Source organism: Lolium perenne, chromosome 1, assembly GCF_019359855.2.
Source record: "Lolium perenne isolate Kyuss_39 chromosome 1, Kyuss_2.0, whole genome shotgun sequence".
Classification (NCBI taxonomy): Eukaryota; Viridiplantae; Streptophyta; class Magnoliopsida; order Poales; family Poaceae; genus Lolium; species Lolium perenne.
Window position 1 is genome coordinate 207,750,580 of NC_067244.2, and position 21,951 is coordinate 207,772,530.

The following is a 21,951-nucleotide window of genomic DNA, read 5'->3' on the forward strand; positions in this document are numbered from 1 at the left end:
GGCATTGCTATGTGTTTAACTATGTCAAATTAGTAAACAAAAAATGCTTGTTAATATGTAGCATGAAAGCATAATTTCTAAAAAGTACAAAAATTTAGTACAAATTGTAATTATCTCAGTTTGCCAAGAACCCAAATTTTGCTTCAACCATCTCTAGTTCCAAAGCACGACATCTGCTATATGGGTAACCTGAAACCCTCGGCCCGCGTAGGGCTCCATCGCTGCTCATCTCCACCGTGAAAAGGCCATCGATGTTGTCACACTTATTTTTCCACATCTTCTAGGTTTCGACTCTGAGATGGTGGAGCAAAGTCTAGGCAACCACTCGGTGACTACCAAAATCTTACCCGATGATATTTGTCAGCAATGAACAGATCGAACGATGTGGGTTTTATCTTCTCCGCAAATTGGACACCTTCAACGCCGCACCCTATCTTAGAAGATGTCATATCGTTGCTTTGTTTTTGGGGTTTTTTTTAAATGCTTCTCTCGGTTTCTATCATCCGACAAAGAAGAAAAGAGATTGTGACTCGTATTGTCGTATGCCTCTTTTTCCTAGGTCTAGAGCCTGCAGAAGCTCATCAAATATGGAGTTTAACATTTTATTCTTGACCTCTCTCTCGATGCAATATTTCTCTATTTTTTATCTTCAATATTAAAAGGATACACACAAAAAACATCTGCTTTGCTCTGATGGTAAATGAAAAAGGGATGGAGTCCAATTGTGGTCCGCCCCTCAAAATTAATTATTCTTCATTCTTTTCTTTTTTTGCTTTGTCTTATTGGTATTGATTGTCAAAGAAAACAAAAAACAAACTCACACATATATAGTGGAGAAAGATGACACAACATGCTTAATATGAATCAATCCTACATAAGAGAGGTTTTTTTGTTGTAAAGGTATTTTACCCTTATCCATTATTTTGGTAACAATGACATCGTAGCTAGAGTATTGGACTAATACTTGCCTCCAAGATTATTCCCAGGTTTTAGTTCATCAAGCATATTGGTGTATCAATGGAACTGGAAGGTGAAGGGAGAACCCCCACTTCGAAGTAAAGAAGGGAGACATTTTTTTCCAGAAGCCCGACACCTGGCTCGGCGGCACCGGCCCTAGCACCGGCTGGTCCGGCACCTGGCCATGCGGCACCGACCGTGGCGCTAGCCGGTCCGGCTACGACCGGCTATGGCGCCGGTGCACACCGGAATAATTCCAGAGGCATCTCCAAGCTCGCCCGACACCTGGCCCAACGGCACCTGGTGTGGCACCGGCTGGCCCGACGACGACCGGCCGTGGCGCCGGTGCACACCAGATTGAATCCAGGGAGCTGGAGTGCTCGCCCGGTGCCAGCCCGACGCCTCGCCCAGCGGCTGCCGGCCGGCCCGGTATGTGGCCCGGCAGCACCGGGTGCTACACGAGCTGGCCCGGCGCCTCGCCCGGCAGGTTGGCCACCTCGACCAAATGCTGAGATGGACACCACTCCAACAGCTGGATTTCGAGCTGAACTAAAAATACCCCTTCACCTACCTCAGAACAGTTAGGCACTACACTATACTATGTTCTTGAGCTCTCTCTCTCATACTCCATTGTTGCAAGCACTAAAAGCTTCAGATCTCCCTCCTCCTCCACCCAAACTCTCCCGCCGGGAAAAAGCTAGAGGAGATCTTGATCTACAATCTCACCGAGTCAAATCTTGTTCTCCCTTGTATTCTTCAAGTTACATGCTCTCTAGGGAAACCCTAGGTGGGCAGAATCATCCGGAAGCATCCGGGCTGTGGATTTGCTCCTGACGAGATTGTGAAGGCTTGGAGGCTGCCTCAAAATCTACCACAAGTGAAAGGGCTATTCGTTCGTGGGATAGGCTTGGAGAAGAAGGTGAGCATTCGTGGCATTGGGAAATCTTTCGTGGACTACCTCTCCAAACGTGATGTACCTGCTTGCAAAGAAAGGGAACACGGGAATACATCTTCGTCTCCGCGTGCTTTCGGTTATCTCTAACCGAACTCCTTACTTGTGTTATCTAAACTGTGAGAGCCTTCGTGCTTGAGTTACTTGTATTATCATCTAGATTGTCTCACCTAGTTTGTATTAGGCTCACATTTATATTCCGCAAAGCCTAATACTGCAAAGAAAGAATTAAAATTTGTAGAAACCTATTCCCTCCCCCTTCTAGGTTTACCATCTCTGAACTTTCACATGTGTTTCTCTTCCCGTTTACCGATCATTCTATTTGTCACCGTTAAGACCGCACCCGTACGCGTCTTCTTCCCTCGTGTCATGTTGTTTCTCGTCTCCTCGTTGTTTACATCATTGGTTCTTCCTCCGCTCCACCCCCTTTCCCTTCATCCTCCTATGACTCCACCGTCGCTCCTCCTCCCGCTTCGACCAGCATTAGCATTGGTGATGTCAAGGAGGATGACATAGTCCAATCAAGCATTCATCTAAGCCCGACATAAAATTCATCACCCATTCATCCGACGCTCGTGGTCCACCATTTTTGTCATCGTTGATTTGCCGTCGCCTCGTGCCCATATTCATCCGATCCTCATTTTCTCCTTCCCCCCGCTCCTCCTTGCGCACAACTGCATGTACTATTGATCCGACAATATCCGAGCATTTGATTCCTATAGGGGCTCACTTGATTTATAGGATTTCTAAATACTATGAATTTTTTTCCACCAGAAGCAGTTTGATTTGTAGGATTATATCCCATGAAAATCTTGTAGTGTAAATTATACTAGTACTATATGGAAATAACATGAGGTTAGACCTTGTGAAAAATTCCTTCGCTCCTGCAGATTCCTATCGTACAAATCAAAGGAGCACTAAGACGTGTCGGTATGATGCGCTACATTTTGCAGCGATGCAGCGAGATCCGAGGGCTTGAGAAAGATCCTGAGATGCATAGCTAGGTGGGTTCTTAATGATTTTGGGGGCGTCGTGGGTGGCCCATGCAGTGCAGCTCATCGCTCAACAACTTAAATATCGATCATGTCGTGTCAATGAACTGTTCAGTGTCATGCATGCCCAACTAACTTTAACTGCTACGATGATCATGATTCATGGGGACACACATGCATCTGTCCTGCTGGGTGTAGGGTATTTAGTATTGCACTAGCGAAACTGACAGTCCATCCACGATCCGAGCTCCTTGTCAAAACTTGTACTCCGTAGTACAAATTGTTCTTGCCGTATGTTAATGTACTCTTAGTAGGTCTTAGTCCCCCTCCTAGTACTCTGGATTATTCGCAATTTTCATTATTCCAGGTCTAAACAGGACTACCGTCTGAATTTACCTTGGCCAGCACCACATGTGGACACGAAGCAGAGTACTGGAGTAGACTACAGTCTCACTCCTGACGTGTGAAAACAGAGCATATATTCTTCTTGGCTACCTACCAATACACGTAGTTTTGCCAAAAAGGACCATTTGCCCCATTGAATTGCCAGAAAGGATGACCTATGAACGGAATTGCCAAAAAAGACCACCCTATACGTAGCGGCAGGACCCCTAGGCGACACGTGGCGGCAGGACCTGCCACCGGCATGGGTGGCGGCACGTTACGCCGGCGCGACGCCGTCAGCCAGCCGGCGCGGGAAACAACACGGTGGTGCGACATGCCACCACACCGTGTGGAGGCATGCTGACGTGGCCGCACACCTCGCGTGGTCGGCGCGGGAAACGATGTGGTGGTGGGCCATACCGCCACACCGTGTGGAGGCAGGCTGACGTGGCGGAGCACCTCACGAGGCCAGCGCGGGAAACGGCGTGGTGGTGGGCCATGCCACCACACCATGTAGAGGCACGCTGACGTGGCGGGTCTACTGCAGCTTGCCGCCTGTGGCTCTGGCAGCAACCTCCTGTCGCCTCCGTCTGTGGCGACACGTGCCACGTGTCGGCTGGCCGGCGTGCCGCCACGCTGCAGGTGGTTCTTTTTGTCAATTATTTTAAAAGGTGGTCCTTTCTAGCAATTCAGTGGGGCAAGTGGTCCTTTTTGGCAAAACTTCACCAATACACACACGAGAATGAGATGAGATGGCTACCTCCCGCGTAAACAGATATGCAGCAACCACTTTCTCTACGACTCTGTACCCTTCACTTTCCTCTCAGGAATATGGAATTCTGGATAACTCCTACCTCCGACAACAGAGTTCTCGGAAAGGAAGAATGGAGAAAGCAATATGTAGTTAGCATTCCTATACAAAATTCCGCTGTTATTCAGCGGAATAATGAGCGCATGGAGGAAAAAGGACAGTGAAGATGCAGCAATTTCCAAAAACCTGTACAGTACAACAGCTGTAGCAGCAAAGTGATGTACAATGCTACATGAAAATGACACAGACCAGACCATGGCTTCACCGATGAAGGATTATTTCAGGGGCAGGATAGAGTATACTAAAAAAAATGTAAGATCCCCGTGGGAAAATGTTCCTTTTGGGAAAATCTATGCTCAATTTGCTGAAAGTTTCTGCTCAACATATAGAGATCTATACCCAAGTCCGATCTATACAGCTCCCCAACAGAGGAGGGAGACACCGACAGTGAAACAAACTAATTGAACCGAAAAAGAATCAAGACTTCTTTGCAAATTGATTTCGAGCCAACTATAGTACCTGCACTGCAGAAATGGATCGAGCTCGCCGGAGGATCATTGCGCCGCCGCGGTCCGGGACTGCAAGGTGATGCTCCTCTGGCTTGGCATGGCGAGCATGGCGGTGTGATCCAAGAAGTCCTTGAGCTCCACCACGGCCTGCAGTATCCTCCGGAGGTCGTCGGCGCGCACGAAGCCCGCGGCGCCCAGCCGGCGCACGGCGTAGACGTAGATGGTGAGGCACCCTTTCCTAAACTTGAACCTGGCCATCTCGCTCCCGGACAGCCCGCGGATGAGCTTCTTGTTGACGTCGCCGAGCGGGATCATGGCCGGCCAGAGCTGGTCCACTGCGCACTTCATGGCCTCAGACTCGAAGACGAAGAGCACCACCTTGGACTTCTTGGTGCCCAGGCCGAGCGTGAGCGTGTGCCACGCCTGGTGCGCCAGGATGGTGAAGCTGGTGGGCATGTAGGCGGTGGTGGACGGGAACGGCAGGCTCTGCAGCTCGCTCAGGTACGACGGCGGGATGTCCAGCAGCCGGAGCAGCTCCAGCGGCGACGCGCGGCGCACCGTGAACGACTTGACGATGAACTGCCCGCCGAAACGGATGCCCTTCACGTCCACGCATGGCTTGAAGCTGGCCGACTCCCCCGTCGCGGCCTTGTCCTTCTTCTCCTTCTCTTTCTCCTTGTGCTTGTGCTTGTGCTTCTTCTTCTCCTCTGCCATGGCGATGGCGTGCTGCTCCTTCCCTTTCCCCTGCTGCTCCCGATGCTGCTGCTGATGCTGCTGGAGTGAGCTGTGCTGCTAGGGAAAAGGCCGTAATGACGAGCCCCACCACCATCTCCCTTCCCTCCGCCTCCTGCTGGTACCATACCGCAAAGTTTCTTAGGGTCCGTTTGGTTGGAAGCATTGAAAGGGATGGGATGGATGGTCCAGGTTTTGGAGGATGGGATCATCCTCGATTCGTCTTTTGTGTTTTGTTTGCTTGGAAGAAATGAAGTGGATGGGATGGTATCCGTTTAGCTTACAATGCTTAATACCAAGGGGTTAGCAGTCTTTTAAATACAATTAGCTTAAACAGAAATTGGGAAACAATGCGACGAGCGCACGTATTCAACAACCATCAACAAGGAAGAACGCGGGCGGGGAGCGGCGGCCGGTGACGCTGATCTAGGTGGCTACCGATCTTGGATGGCGGCTGCATGGTTGAGGCGGGCGGGCGACCGAGCTTGAGGCGGCGGCATGGGCGCCTGGCGAGCAGAGGCCTGGCTCTGCGAGTGGCGGCCAGCGACGTTGGTCTGGGTGGCTACCGATCTTGGATGGCGGCCGCGAGGTGGAGGAGGGCGGGCGAGCTTGAGGCGGCGGCTTTGAGCGCACAGGGGAGTAGAGGCTGGCCGCGAGTGCCGGCCGCGACACCGGTCTGGGTTCTTTGTCGATCTTGGGCGGCGGCGGCGAGGTTGAGCGGGCGGGCGAGCTTGAGGCGAGGAAGCGGCGGCGGACTTGGATGAGGTGGTCGCGGCGACGGGATCGAGCCATGAATGACAAAGAGTATGAGAGGAATTAGGAGTCGATCCACAGATTAGGAAAACAGGGATGGAGAGGGCCGGCCAATTCTAAGGGATGACTTGGTTCAGCATATTTATGGTATATTCTCTTGGGTGGATGGTACCATCCCTCACAGTTTATAACCAAACACATATAAAAAGGGGACCATCCCATCCCATCCCTCCTCTGGTTTGGAACCAAACGCACGCTTAGTCAGTCAGAGCGAAGGACCATCCACTACACCATTATTAAGGACGAGCTTAATTATCAATTTCTCAGTCCCCTCGGTTAGGCAGAGAACACGGAGGCATTGTCGGCAGCCGATGCCCCCACCTCGTCATATAAAACCATCTTTTAGCTTTGAACGAGTTTGTTAGTATGATTCTTTAAGTACGCGCACGCATACTTTGGCCCATGTGTAGTAATTAGTGTATACTTCTCTCCCTGATGCTCTTTAGTGCAGCCACCATAGCAACAAAACCTAAAGATGAAACTGCTGTGTGCCCGCTTAAAAGGTGGCACATGATCATAGGCTCTGCTAAAGGACACCGAGTAGTTTCAGACCAAATAATGAGACCCTGTTGGTGCCCATTCGTAAAATCTGGTTCCACTTTTGGAATATTTAATTTGTACTGGATGCTCATGATGATTGATGAAGAAATATAAAACTAGGAATAGTTAAGTAAGAAGATCAATCTAGAGAAACCAACGGGAGAATCCGATCATAACTATAACTTGCAAACATGTTACGTACCCGTCGACAGTTGATCCTGAAAGAAACCAATGATCCTTGGCGAGGTGCCTCGAGGAGAAGAAGCAACAATCCTGAGAGGATCAGGGCGAGCAGGTTACTTGAAACTTCCTTTGTGCTTTTCCAGTGATCCAGTCACGGCAACTAGGAAAGCGAGTCCTCTTGAAGGTCTGTGGCCTGTCGGAGACTGATCAGGTGAGGATCTTGACAAATAAAAGGCTATAGACCACAGATGGCACTTCCCACACTTACAAGTATGGTAAGCTTAAAGGCGAATCCATGGAAGAATTATGACAACAGCGACGGAGCAACAGCTAACATCGCTGTCAGTAGAGCTCACTGAAAACTGATACTGTACAGAAAACCCTAATCTCCAACTTTTTTTTTTGAAACAAGGGAAGACTTGCCATTTTCATTAATAGAGAAGAAAAGGTGGTCAGTTTATTAACGGAAAACCGACCAAAAACCAGTACAAACACCCATGCCGACCGTCATGGAACACGACCGTCGCATGGGCAAACACAACCACCCTGGCAACCCACCGAAGCTGCACAAACACCACCTAGGCGAAGATCGTCATCGAGGTTACCCACCGGCGTCATCGTCATCACTCCGCACCCGCAGCGACTCCGACTTCCCCGAAGAAGCGACCAACAAAGAAGACCTTGCCGAAGCGGCACCGCGAGGTTCAAGCTGGCCAACGCCAAACAGGTGGCTCCTCGTGTAGGGGAAAGCAGCTCCGACTCGGATGACGAGCTCCGGCGAGGGGATGCGCAAGACCCGCGCCGAAGGTGAACTTCACCTGGACCGCCCCTTGCAGGTCATCGTACGCCGCCCAAGAGAAGACCTCGAAGAACATGGCAGCTCCGACTCCACAGCAACGGAAGACCAGCATGGAGGAAACTCGGACACGCCGGGCCAAGCCGACTAACAAGGTCTTGCCGCGACCAAACCATCACTCTTCAACGCCATCGTTGCCACATAAGCCGCCACACGGAACACCGACATCGCCGGTTGGACACCTGCCAACCGCGAAGATGTGTGCGTCCAGCCCAAAGGAAGAGCAGATGTGATCGAGGTCTTCTAGACGACGCCCCAAAGGAGGTAAGCGACGTGAGACGACGCCCGTCGCCCGACCCAACAGGGCCAAAGCTTTCACCCGAAGAGCCTGATCCGAGCTTGGAGGCCGAGGGAGCTCCACGGCTGTGCCTCCAACGAGGGAACAACGCCCGCAGGCGCAGCCACCGCCGGCCGGACATAGCCGGGCAGACTTTCGCCCGGAACATCAAGGCCACCATCCCCACGCAACTGGCCGAAGCCAGCCTGCAGTTCCACTGGCCCGCACACACCTGCAACCACGACCGCGCCATCGCGAAGCAGGGCCACCACAGACCTCGCCGCCGACGAAGTCGACGGGCCAGATCCTGCACGATCTGGCCACCACCTCCAGGGCGCCGCCGATGACCAGCAACAGCCAGCAGGCCGCCACCCCGCACAAAGGAACTACCAAGCAGGAGGGGAGGCCGCCACCCCACCCCAACGCGACGAGCCGCAGCCACAGGGCTGCCGGCGTCGACGCCGCCGGGCCGGTGCAGGGGAGCCGGAGCTCGGCCACCGGAGGCGCAGCATGGGAGTCCACGGCGCGCGAGGGGGGCTCCAGGCCGCCCGGAGCCGCCGGACCGTCCGCCGCCGCAGGGGGCCGAGCCTCCCCAACCGAAGCAGAGCTGCCGCCCCGATCCGCGATTGCAGCGCGGCCGCGCGGGAGAGGCCCCGCCGCCGCCGTCTTCCGCACGGGCTTTGCCCGGCGAAGTCATCCGGCGACGGCGAGGGGGGTTGGAGCCTGGGGGCTGGGGTGGCGGCGGCGGCAGGCTAGGTTTCCCCCGAGCCGCCCCTGGAGACGACGCGGGGGTCGGGCTACTGAGATCTTATTCTGATATAACTTCCTAATCTCCAACTGATTTGTTCTGTTTTGTACGGAGTATATGTGTCTCTTCTGGACATAGTATCCTGTTTATGTAATACTCCTACTTTCCATTAGTGGATTGGCATATAGATTTTGTGTTTAAGGCAGAATGGTTGCCCTTCATTTCTTTAAGAGAGGCCAGATTGACATATAGATCCAAACAAAGGTCTTGCCTAGTTCAAATTTAAGCGGCCAAGAGACTAAAACAGCATAATTTGTTGATGGTGAGTTCTAGTGTATCTGGCAGAAATGCAGACAGAAAAGGGTTTTTTTTTTCGAGGAATTACAGAAAAGGTTTAACTTATTGACATTTCCAACTTGAATGTTACTGCAGTGGATGACACCCTTTCAGTTTTTCGAAACGAAAAAGATTTTCAGTCGGCTTAGATCACAGAGTGGAGTACTGGGGTGAGGAGACCTAGCTCGCATCTGGTGGTTGATATTAAGCCAAGTAATGCATCTCAAAAGTACAGCTGGACAATGATTTTCCAGCGCAACAACCAGTCGTAACATATAAATGCACAGTCTAGATCAATCCTCACTGACGCGTAGTACTGTAGTTCGACATCAATACGTTTGGAAGCCCATGATTTGAAAGCCCAACAGCTATGCTCAGCTCAACTATATGGATAGCAGAGTAGACATCAAAACTGGAGCTGCCATGTCTAGTAGTAGAATGCAAGAAAGTTGTCGGGATTAAGCCGAGAGAATTATGTTACCAACTAAAAGGATGAGCATTAAGATATTTTCACCTTCTGAATTAGGTACAGCTGGAAGTCTTAAAGCACCCCTTGGGAGAGTCTGCATAAACGAAGTTAAAAAAAACGTAAAAACACGTACGCAAAGATACAGAAAATTTAGACACAACGCATATCCTAAAAGTGTCTATTATGTTCCTGGAAAATAACGGCAGTGCTGAACATGTTTAATTGAAATTCAGTGTTATGGCATAACAACTGAGAGAACCTTGTAAACACCTTGGAGAGCGCAGAATGTATATTTGTACACAACTAAAGAAAAAATAAGCCCAAGAACAAAGTCACTCAACACAGATCATATTGCAGTATAGCAGAATTGAGACATTTAAACAGTCACAGAAGAAAAAAAGATAGAGAAAGCACATAACACCTTATTTTTTTGCAGCAACAACACAATTATAACAAAAGGCAACGAACAAATATAAACAGCCAAATTTTAGTCTGCAAGGCAATAGGAGCTGTCTCTTTCGCCACAAAAGAACATACTTAGCTAAGTTGAGGCAAGCATGGCGCACGAACAGTGCTAACATGCCAGCTCAAATCAAGCCATGAATTCATGCACTGCACCGGACTCGATTCTGACAGCAACACTCCATCCACTGAAAGACACTTCAACCCAAAGGTGATTATCCAAATTGACCCGAAATGGTGGTGTAGGAAATCAAAGCATATACGAGCGTCTATAGGTGGTGAACATGCTCTGACTGGTCCTGCCAGAGCAGACGCAAATTCTAACCATGGAAAGCAAGCAGCCACACAGCTCAGCTCCAGAAGTCAACCAATGAGCACGAGGAAGCAGCGACCACGAGAAGCAGGCTAGAGAGACAATGATTCAGCAACTGGTGTATCAGAATCAGAGGGGGGCGCGAGCGATACATACCTCCAAGCTTCGTATCAGACGGGCCAGGAGGGGTCGCAGGGGAATTCGTCCGAACGCCTGGGCTGCATCTCAAAGCAAGCAGGGAGCCCCGATCACCCGTTCATGGACGACATGCCGTTCTTCAGCACTGGATCGCAAACCTGAAATCGCTCCAAGAAAATTCGAGGATTAGAAGAGAGAAGCTTTCGCCTCGGTGAGAGTCGCTCTTCTCTTCGGTTTGGATGACGAAGGCCACCGTGACCGAAGCGCAGAGCCACCGCAGCGCGCGACCGAGCAAGCAACAGGTCAAACCGAGGAGAATGCGACAGGGCTGGCTGGGGTCACCTGAGGAATTCAACGATAAGCTCCAAGGCGACCGCTCGCCGCATTGGTGGCCTCGGCGAAGAGACGCGACGCGGCGATCGGGCTAGGCGCCTGGTGTGATCCCTCGCGCGCCGCCGGTGACACCGCGCCGCACCGGCGACTCCGTCCGTCCGTCCGCGGACGCGGAGCCAAGCCTGGTGCGTTTGGGCCGGCCGGTTGGTGGTAGTCCTTAGGCCGTGGAGGAGAAGGCCACGGGCTTGCAGTTGTGTGTGGGCCTGGACACAAAGAATTGCGTTGACGTCCACCTTGTTGTTTTTTAATTGAGAGACCACCTTGTATTTTTTTTAAGATTAATTTCCATCTGTAACCACTTGCAAGTTGCAACAGATGGGACTGCGAGATGATGCACAAATTCGTTAGCACCATGACCAAGTCGCAGCTTAAAGTATGTCAAAAAAAAGTCGCAGCTTAAAGACGCGACAGGAGTTGTTTCACTTGAAAGTTGAAACGGCAAAGCGGCACCTGAGGAACAGAAATGTGCACTCTGCCCTGGCTACTACGAGAAAATTGCGGAAACCACCACTTATTGTTGCGGTCGTTGCACAAAACACTCACTTTACCTTTTTTTTGCATTATAACGAACTATTGGTGTATTATATGTTGCACATATGTCTAAATATGTAATTAAGCTACTTAATTGTAAATCCGATGAAGAGGGCCTACAAAGCAGTGATGATATCCGCTATTATAATTTAGTGTGAGTTTCCAAACTTTTGAAAATAATACGAAAATGTCCCGGTAACTGAAATAATATAAAATAACTGCAACAGAGCATGACTCTGGTGGTTAGGTCCCTTGTGGTGGAACCAGCCCACCCAAGTTCAAGTCCTAGACTTGACATGGATGTTTGCATTTACTTGGATTTATTCCAGGATTTAATCGGCGCTATGCTTTCAGTGGTAGGTGACGTGCCTGTCAACAGCGAGACGCCAGTGGTGACTTCGTCAACCTCAAGATATGTCGGCTCAGTCCCTCGGAGGTGCTCATAGGGGTAGGGCGTGCGTGCGTTCATAGGTGTGTTTGTATGTGCGTGTTTGTGAGCGTTTGTGTTGTACTGTGTTCTAAAAAAAACTAATATGTGATAATTTGAAACAACTTTTATATATATATGACCATAATTTAGTGATTTTTCTGACCTTTTAAAAACAAATTGAAAAGATCCAACTCTTAAAATAATACTCTCTCCTCCCAAAATACAAGGCAATTAAGGATTACTCAAAAGTCAACATTTTATAAGTTTGACCAAGTTTATACAAAAAATATGAACAATTACAATACTGAATTAATATCAATAGATTCACCATAAAGTATTTTTTTAAATATGCACATTCAATATTGTAGACGTAGATATTTTTTCCTAAATATTTAGTCAAACTTAGTAAGATTTGATTTTTTGACTAGTCCTTAGACGCCTTAGATTTTGGGAAGGAGGGACTACAGAATAACAAATCTAGAAAAGTTTTGTACCTGCACGCATGGGTGTGGGTGTTTATTCCTAGAGATTCCCGCTGGTCTTAGTAGATGGAAAAATTCCTATCTTTCTTCTTATTTTATCCGCATGGTGACATAAACACCCACACCTATACGTGTAACTACAAAAGTATTTCCCTGAAAAGAAATGTACATGCAGCTTGAAAGTTCTGTCACTTTTTGTGAGATTCGGCCCTTTTTTATGAAAATTTTGAACTTCGCAAAAATTGTAGTAATCGAAATGATATGTTCTCTACATAATCTTGGAAAAAATTATACAATTTGAAATAGAAAAAACTAGTATTAGTGGTCCCATCATCCGATTTGCTCTTAAACAACTTCATCATAAATTTGGTCGTACACACGTATAGTTGGTGGTCTGTATGTAAAACATGTGAAGTGAGTTTCTTATGGAACGGGGACATCAACAAGTGGCGGTTTGCGCAATTTTATTGGCTACTAACAAATAAACAAATGGAAAAGATATATTCCCTCATATCCATAGTAAGTATGAGAATGTGTTGCGGTCAGAAACCCACCGGCGAGCAGCGACGGGCAACACAGTAGAGCCGGGAGGCTCCCAGGACTGCGGCTGGCCCTGGTCCCTCCGAGCGACGGCCCGCAAAGACTCGGCACGCACGTCCGATGCTGGTGCAAGGGCGTGCCACCTAACCTATACCTGGTCAGGAAGGTGATGGATGTGCCTCGCTTAGTTTCCTGCATGGCATACACGTAAACATTAAATACGAGCCTCGATCGGCTCTCAGGTTGTCCTGTGAATCGGCTCAAAGAGCCGATCCACCCATGATTCGCACGAGGTGTACGAATATATGGTGGTCCTGCTTGATCAAAATAAAGCTAAAACGATCTACTACGATTTAGGGTTTTCACCACATAATCGGAACATCCTACTCGTGATTGAGTCTGGCGGCCACGCACGGTGATCGTAAACCGACCCTAGACAAGGCCTAAAAACCAACACGAGGTTGATCCCCGGAACATCCTGTCTAGGGCTAGCAAACTACACCCTACGCGCCACTGGATCCTTCAACCCGTTTGTAAGGCCTAACTATGCAGATATTAAACTAATCCTTGAAGAACAAGGAGCAACTATAACGGATCGGATCTACTAAATAATGATCAAGCGGGGTGCCGGTGCCGCCCCTACACCTAAGATAGGTGTAAGGGCGGCTAGATGTCTCAGGGTTGCACGACGACAGCATATGATACGAAGAACAATGCTAACCCTAACACATCTAAGATAACTACGTTGCTCGCCATCAAAAAGGTTTCAGTACGAGCAACGCATGAACAGCGAATAAACTTGTACTGCCTAGATCGCAAGATGCGATCTAGGCAGCATGATCCTCTTCTGCAAGAATTCACTATTTTTGAAGAAGGTTGCGACGAAGGATCAGCCGATGACACCCCAATCGGCTTCTAAAACAGAGGCCATCTGCCCCCCGAGCCTCAGTCAAGGCGAGAATATCGGTGAGGATGCACAGATCAGACAAAGGGCTTTGAACTCAGGTAATTTTGAGACAGCCACCATGCCGAGCCAGCCAAACTTGCCCCCATCGATCGCCTCTTCCTCCGTTGAAAGCCGATATTGTAGACGAAACACCAACGGCTTAATGAGCAAAAGGCTGCCTTGCATGCCAAAACTGACGCTTACGCGACAAAGACTGAACTGGCGCAAAGGGTTGGAAGTCCTCGAAGAGAAAGTTCGGGCACCAAAATCGGCTCATTGCGGCTGAGGAAGCTCTCATTGTTCACTCTCTCAAGGAAGCAGAAGGCCTTGAAGCTGAACTGAAGACCGACTTGGTGAAAATCTGCGTCTTGAACACGCGGCTGGTAGATCTTGTGTAATTTGTACTAGAGTCGATGACTGTGCATCGGCTTTGTTTCTTAGCTCTAAAGTCGATGTCCGTGCATCAGCTATATACCATGAGGAATTTTTTTTACTGGCCGATTTTTCTATCGGCCCCCAATATTTCACTGCACATGTATCGCACATGTTCATCTGAGTAGGTGCCCCCCCCCCCCCGAGCCGAATCTGCCAGGTAACTGTGGATATCGGCTCTGTAGTTAGCCAAGGCACTGTATTTGAATGTCGGCTCTGTTAGGACTAGTGTTGACTCTCATCAGCCGACGTAAAACCGCTGCCCATTAGATCTACGTTGAGCACAGACAGAATGTGTGGTGAGGATAATTTTGGCCGATTGCTGGAATCGGCCTCCATGTTGATCGAATCGCTCAATGAAGGTTTCGCAATGGTCCTCCATAGATCTTTGGGGCCGATCCCAAGGATCGGCCTCGCCACGTTTGTCCATAGGTTTATTCTTGCTATACGGTCAGGCCGGTGGATAAGACTAGCCTAACCCCATCCTTTGTCACGTCGATGCGCTCGCAGTCGTCCAAATTGATGCCTGAGAGTGGCTCTTGGCCTGCTGTCTCCCAAGCGTTCATGCCAGCCGTTGAAATCTCGGCTGAGTCATCTGCATGGACGACCTCTACTTCATCTCCATCCCATTGTATTACGCATTGGTGCATCGTGGATGGAATGCAACAGTTGGCGTGGATCCAATCTCTTCCTAGCAGGACAGCATAGGTGCTCTTGCTATCGACAATAAAGAACGTCGTAGGGATGGTTTTCCTTCCTACGGTCAGATCCACGTTCAGAACACCTTGTGCGTCAGACGCTTGGCCGTTGAAATCGCTCAATGTCACGTTGGTCTTGATCAGATCCGAGCTAGAGCGTCCCAACCGACGTAGCATGAAGTATGGCATAATGTTGACTGCCGCTCCGGTGTCCACCAGCATCTTGTTGACAGGCTGCCCATTGATATAACCTCGCAAGTACAGGGCCTTCAGATGTCTGTAGCTTCTTTCTCGTGGCTTCTCAAAGATAACTGGCCGTGGGCCGCAGTCAAGTTGTGCCACGGGTGCCTCGTCTAATCCTGGAGCACTAAACTCCGTCGGAAGGATGAACACCATGTTTGTGCCAGCCGATGTTTCATCATCGGCTTTCCTTTGCTTGGGGCGCCACTCCATTTTTTGTGGTCGACCCTCTTCATCCAGGGTTCGTTGAATTTTCGAGGCCAGATCAGGCTGCGCCTTCCTTAGCGTGTGCAGGTATAACCTTTCGGCTTCCTCCAAGCCACGCAGTCGCTGAACCCTACGCTTTTGGGAACGGCTGAGTCCATCAGGGCACCACCTTGGCCGGTGGTACCTGTCTTCTTCTTCTTCATCATCGTCTTCCAAATCCTCGAGATCTTCCACCCGAGGGGACTCAGCGTGCTTGTTCCGAGGCGGGAGAGGCCCTAGACGTTTGAACACGGACACGTTAGCTGCATCCTTCCTCTTCTATCTACACTCTGGGCAGTTGCCGATTGTAGGCAATCGGCTCATTCCTGAATCCCAGCAGTGTCTGAAGAAGGGACAGTCCCAGTGCCTATCCTCATCATCTTGCTCTCTTGACTTTTCCTTGGCGTGGCGCTCATATCTCTCCTCGTCGAGATCATGCCGACGATGTCTCCTGGCGTCCCTAGCCAGACGATCTCTTTCATCATCGTCGTCGGGTCATCGGCGTTGGTCATATTGACTCACATACTTGTTGAGGAGGTGATCAGAGAGAGGTCGCTGATATCTCACATTCCTTACTTCTCCCTCTGTGATGTAGCGCTTGCCATCGTGACGGAGCCGATCGCGTGGAACGGCTTCCTCTGTGTCCTTGCTACGAGAGCAGCTGCCCTCGTCTCCGTCCTTACCAGAGTGGTGTCCAGGTCCTACCATGTTGATGTTGAACGAGAATCCTGGCTGGCACCTTCCAGGGTAAGTGCACTCCACCATGTTAACGGCGGGGAAGGGGTGAGTGTCGACTTTCATGGCGTACTGGTTGAAAATTAGACGTCCTTGTTCTATCGCCATTTGGATCTGCTGACGCCACACCCTGCAGTCGTTGGTGGTATGGGAGAACGAGTTGTGCCATTTGCAGTATGGCTTTCCGTTCAGCTCCTGTACCGAGGGGATTTTGAGGCCTTCGGGTAACTTCAGCGGCTTCTCCTTAAGTAAGAGGTCAAAAATTTGCTCAGTTTTAGTTACGTCGAAATCAAACCCTCTGGGCGGACCTGGTGGCTTAACCCATTTACAGGATATGGGGGTTGCCCCCCGAGTCCATTCAGCCACTGCTACCTCTTGATCTCCCGCGGACCCTTCATCTTCATCTGCTTCAACCAAGACTACCGCACGCTTGAATTTGTCCTGGTACAAGTCTGGGTGGCGCTGTTCATATAACGTCAGTTTCTGAACCATGTGCGCTAATAAAGGGTAGTCTGCTTGGGAGGCCATATCCTTGATTGGTGATGCAAGGCCCACCACTGCCAACTCGACTGCTTCTTTTTCAGTCACACGAGCCGAATAACATCGGTTCCTAACAGTTCTGAAGCGCTGGACGTGATTCTCGCCACGGTTTCTCCGCGCTTCGACGTACTTGTGCTAGATCGGCAATGCCGGCCTCGGAAGCCTACGAGTGATACCGCATGTGGAACTGCTTCTTCCAACCGCTTCCACGTCCGGATTGAGTGCGGTGGCAGCGATGTGTACCACCCGAAAGCCGATCTGTGAGGGACTGTGCGAAGAACCTCACACGCAGCTCATCTGATGCTGAGATCGTGCCCAGCTGTGCCAAATATCGGCTCACATGCTCGATGGAGCTGGAACCATCTGATCCATTAAACTTGGAGAAATCAGGGAGCCGATATTTGGGTGGTAGCGGGATCAACTCGTACCCGTTGGGGTACGGCTTGGAATAGCCGATTGTCCTCCTTTTCGGCACCATGCCGAACTAGTCTCTCAGGATTGTACTGATCTGATCCGCGGTGCTGGCTGCAGGAGTCGAACTCTGAAGATTCGCCGGAGTGGCATACTTAGCCAGCCATGCTTGCTTTTCCAGCTCTGAGCCAACTGCAGGAGCTGAGCTGCGGAGGTTTGTCGGAGTGACATACTTAGCTAGCCACGTACGCTTCTCAAGATCTTTTCCCGAAGTTCCTCCTGTTGTTCGAGAAGTCCTCATTTGTTGCGATCTGGTTTGTGAGTGCCCGATTCTGCGATGCGGCACGTATGTGCACGTGTATCCGTGAGGGATCTCCTTAGGCGCCTCATGCAAGAACCGGTAGTCACTAGGGTCACCACCGATCTTGTAGACGACGTATGCCGGTGAATTCGGCACTTCTGGTGCTGCCAACGCGAATGGCAGCGGTGGACGGGACTGGAGTGGCATCTCTCCTTGGTAAGTCCCGAGAGCTGGTCCTGACGGAGAGTACTGATGCCTCATGATTTCCTGGATCACCCGAAGAGCAACACGCTCCAAAGTGTTCACCAGGCTCTCAGAATGGCGGTGTAGCGAATGAGCTACCATGAAGTTAACCTCCTGACGCAGGGACCTGGTGCGTTCTTCTGACTGGGCGGACAGATCCACTCCATCGAGCGCGCCTTCAGGTGAGAACCCTTTCCACCTGATGCCATGTGAGCGGGTTCTGTGAAAAGAGCCGATGAGGTCGGCTTCGAGGATTGCTTTGACCTCGTCATACTTCTTCTTGAGCTCCTCGGTCAGATCCTCGTACGTGACTGGAGTGCCGTCCGCCATCTCAGATGTAGATGGCGATGCGGTTGATGTCGAAGATTGTCCCACCGGGCGTGCCAGAATGTGTTGCGGTCAGAAACCCACCGGCGAGCAGCGACGGGCAACACAAGAGAGCCGGGAGGCTCCAGGGACTGCGGCTGGCCCTGGTCCCTCCGAGCGACGGCCCGCAAAGACTCGGCACGCACGTCCGATGCTTTGGTGCAAGGGCGTGCCACGACCTATACCTGGTCAGGAAGGTGATGGATGTGCCTCGCTTAGTTTCCTGCATGGCATACACGTAAACATTAAATACGAGCCTCGATCGGCTCTCAGGTTGTCCTGTGAATCGGCTCAAAGAGCCGATCCACCCATGATTCGCACGAGGTGTACGAATATATGGTGGTCCTGCTTGATCAAAATAAACCTAAAACGATCTACTACGATTTAGGGTTTTCACCACATAATCGGAACATCCTACTCGTGATTGAGCCTGGCGGCCACGCACGGTGATCGTAAACCGACCCTAGACAAGGCCTAAAACCAACACGAGGTTGATCCCCGGAACATCCTGTCTAGGGCTAGCAAACTACACCCTACGCGCCACTGGATCCTTCAACCCGTTTGTAAGGCCTAACTATGCAGATATTAAACTAATCCTTGAAGAACAAGGAGCAACCATAACGGATCAGATCTACTAAATAATGATCAAGCGGGGTGCCGCCCCTACACCTAAGATAGGTGTAAGGGCGGCTAGATGTCTCAGGGTTGCACGACGACAGCATATGATACGAAGAACAATGCTAACCCTAACACATCTAAGATAACTACGTTGCTCGCCATCAAAAAGGTTTCAGTACGAGCAACACATGAACAGCGAATAAAACTTGTACTGCCTAGATCGCAAGATGCGATCTAGGCAGCATGATGCTTACCCGGAAGAAACCCTCGAGACAAGGGAGTTGGCGATGCGCCTAGATTGGTTTGTGGTGAACGTGATTGTTGTTTATTTCATAAACCCTAGATACATATTTATAGTCCGTAGACTTTCTAACGTGGGAATAATCCCAACCGTGCACGAGCCAAACTCTAACTAACCGACACGTATCCTACTATATTACAGATACACGGGCGAACTAGCCCAAACTTTGCGCATAAGGCCGATTCATGTATTCCTTCCATGTATATTCTTCAAGCCCATCTTGATCGCGGCCCACCTCTGACTCGGTCAAATTCTGGTGATAACAGAGTTTTAGTTTAATTTAGCCTAAATCTGAATTAAATACCCGATATTTATTATGGATCGCAGGGAGTAGTTCTTTTTTTTTTTTTTTGCTCGGGTGCTCCTTTTAGTTTGATAAAATTTAAATTTATACTTACACGTATAAAACAATCCTAAAGTTATAAAACAATGATATATCCTACAAGAATGCAAATTTGCAGCGTTAAATTCTTTGATTTCTAGGCTACACTTTTTTCTTGAAAAAGTTTCTTAAGTTTTAAAGTTTCACAAGATATGCACTATTCACTCTACACATGCTTACATCCATTTTTCTTAGAACACAAAGTATATTAAATAGGTATTTTACACGTTTGTAACTTGTAAGATATGCTATTTTGAGCACATCTAATTTTCTTTCACTCTCTCCCTTTCATATTAGTTATGGCTGATTTGGACATATCTAAATACGTTTCGTGTACATCTGAATCATCAACAACTAATATGTAGCGGAGAGAGTGTCATTTTTCAATAAATATCCAGATTCGGGAAATATAGGGATTATTAGAGCTCACGAGCCAGAAAGACCTCCTCCAAACAAATATTGAGACCTGTCAATTTTATACTATAGTATATATTTTCGCTGGTTTATTTTGCCTAAATGTGCGACAAATATTTAGGATGGAGAGCGAAATTTGCAAAGACTAAATATTGTTTAGATATATCCAAGTCTAAGAAACATCGTTAATGGGGCATATTCAGTTATACTAATTTCTTGAGATCGAGATTCGAGTGGCAGCGTCACAAAGCATGAGAGATTCGCTTTAATAGTTTCAGCTGCCACAGCAGATATCGCTGATTAGTTTTTGCAAGTTTTACCTCGAACGTGACGAACGTACGTAGGCATGCCGTGAGCGATGACGAACCCTGTCGCGTCAAAACAAACAGGACGGGAAGTACGTGCAAGATTAGACAAACTAGCCCCAGACTCCCAGTAAACTAATCCTCCAAGGTTACCGCAGCCGAGTGAAACCTGATGAAGCCGTTAACCGGCCGGCGTGTACCGCACGGAACGCGGCCATCGGACGGCGCGGAGCGACCTGCGAACGATCGGACGGACGGGGCCGTGGCCTCCCGCCGCACGCACCACGTGAAATGGGGAGCCGTTAGGGGTTCAAACCTGGTCCGTGCCCGTAACGGTAACCAACCAGCTAACCGCATCCGCGTCGGTCGCTACCTGTCCACCAACCAAACCGAACCAAACCTGCGGGCGGGCGCTGCTGCCTCGGATCGGATCCGACCCCGATCGCACCGCGAAAATTCTCATTTTCCACGTCGCTTTCCTTTTGTTCCTTCGTTCGCGTCGATCCGTTTCGTTTCCGGATCACGCCGCGTCTTTTCTGCTTTGCCGACACTTCACGTCCCGGTCCCTCGCGTTTCTCCTAATTGCTAACTCTAGGGGATCCTCACAAATATTCCGCGTGTACCTCTGAATAACTACCAACACGTCACGAACTCACGATACCTACGTGTGTGAGCGTGGCAGTTTTTTTTCTTCTTTGGTTCATCGGAGGAACAATAGTTGCACAATTTTTTTTTGCAAAGTAAAAAAAAGTAATAAGAACTCTAAAAAAGGGTCTACGTATAATAAATTCATGTGTGCCCTAGTTACCGGCTCGGCACAAACGCTGCACAACTGTGCACATGACCCGGCCGTTTCATATCTCTAGTTACGAGGCGACCACCTGCACACTTCGAACGACGTCGCGTAGAATCCAGGGCCGTCACCTCGCATAGCAGCCAAATCGACCGAAATCGAGTTCGCCAGGTCGAGAAACTCGCTGCTAGCACAACACAAAGCCGCCACCCAAACCATCCGAGGTCATGGGCATGCCCCAGGTATAGGAATGTCGCGAACTAATAGAGTGAGGTTGTCACCTTGATGTACAACCATTGTTCGGGGCCGTCTCTTCGGCATCCACTTCCCCATACCACATTTCCCTCCCGCCAAGCCACCATGAATCCATCGCACCGCGAGAGTATAAGAACTCCAACGCGACGCCTCCACGAAGCTAGCGGCGTGTTTTGCTGGCTGTTGCTATGGAGCTTAGTTTTTCACCTGAGGCTCCTAGGAACACTCGCTTCGCCCGAGATCGAAACCCCACAACAATACAAACAAGAAAGAGAGTGGTACCTGAAGATGAAACCTTCGTCGGCATCGATTGGAGGTCGTGCAGAGTTTTCGCCTAGGGGTCGATCTGACTTTGTAGCCATTGGAGCAACAAACCAAGACGGACGACTATGTTGCCATCCACCAAACTCAGATCTCACCGCACATCTCCACTTGCCATCTGCACTGCCACATCCACATCCACCACACGCCAATGCTCCTCGCGGCCACCAACAACATGGTGACGCCATGGCGGCGGTATTTGGCTTTCTTTTCCTCTATCTTATTTATCTTTTAATGGAAGATGCCCTAAAGTCAGATATACACATAAGAAAGAACACTAAAGTTGAGCATTGATGTAAATTCCCCCATTACGAAACCATGCTATCTTCCAACTGAAATTGGGGTAGCTACTCTACTCTCTCTCTCAAAAAAAAATGGTGTGCTGTCGCGCTAACCAACCACAAACCCTACAACAGCCCAGTACGGCAGTAATTCACCGCAAACCAAGGGACCAACCTGAAAGATCGCCCATCCGGGGCGTAAATTATTCCCGTCTCCTGTTCGTCTCGTCGCCCACCTTTCCTTCAACGGGCGAGGTTTTTTGAAAGACGCCTCC

At 49.7% G+C, this 21,951-nt stretch overlaps 1 protein-coding gene across 3 annotated transcripts; it reads right to left on the minus strand.

Annotated features, from left to right (window-relative positions):
• Positions 1-4,252: 4,252 nt before the first annotated feature.
• Positions 4,253-10,965, minus strand: LOC127321882 (uncharacterized). 3 transcript variants are annotated; one of them, XM_071822923.1, is made up of 5 exons: positions 10,815-10,965; positions 10,491-10,630; positions 9,605-9,653; positions 6,893-7,059; positions 4,253-5,455 (listed from the first exon to the last, which is right to left on the minus strand). In XM_071822923.1, the coding sequence occupies exon 5, from the start codon at positions 5,317-5,319 to the stop codon at positions 4,651-4,653; it is 669 nt and encodes a 222-aa protein (XP_071679024.1). In that variant the 5' UTR covers positions 5,320-5,455; positions 6,893-7,059; positions 9,605-9,653; positions 10,491-10,630; positions 10,815-10,965; the 3' UTR covers positions 4,253-4,650. The 3 variants fall into 3 exon arrangements, with proteins under 3 accessions (XP_071679024.1, XP_051206803.1, XP_071679023.1); XM_051350843.1 differs by having other exon boundaries at positions 4,253-5,452; positions 6,893-7,066; XM_071822922.1 differs by having other exon boundaries at positions 6,893-7,066.
• Positions 10,966-21,951: the final 10,986 nt, after the last annotated feature.

Coding starts and splice junctions, on each gene's coding strand:
- LOC127321882 (XM_071822923.1), bottom strand. CDS start 5,319: ATGGCAGAGGAGAAGAAGAAGCACAAGCACAAGCACAAGGAGAAAGAG.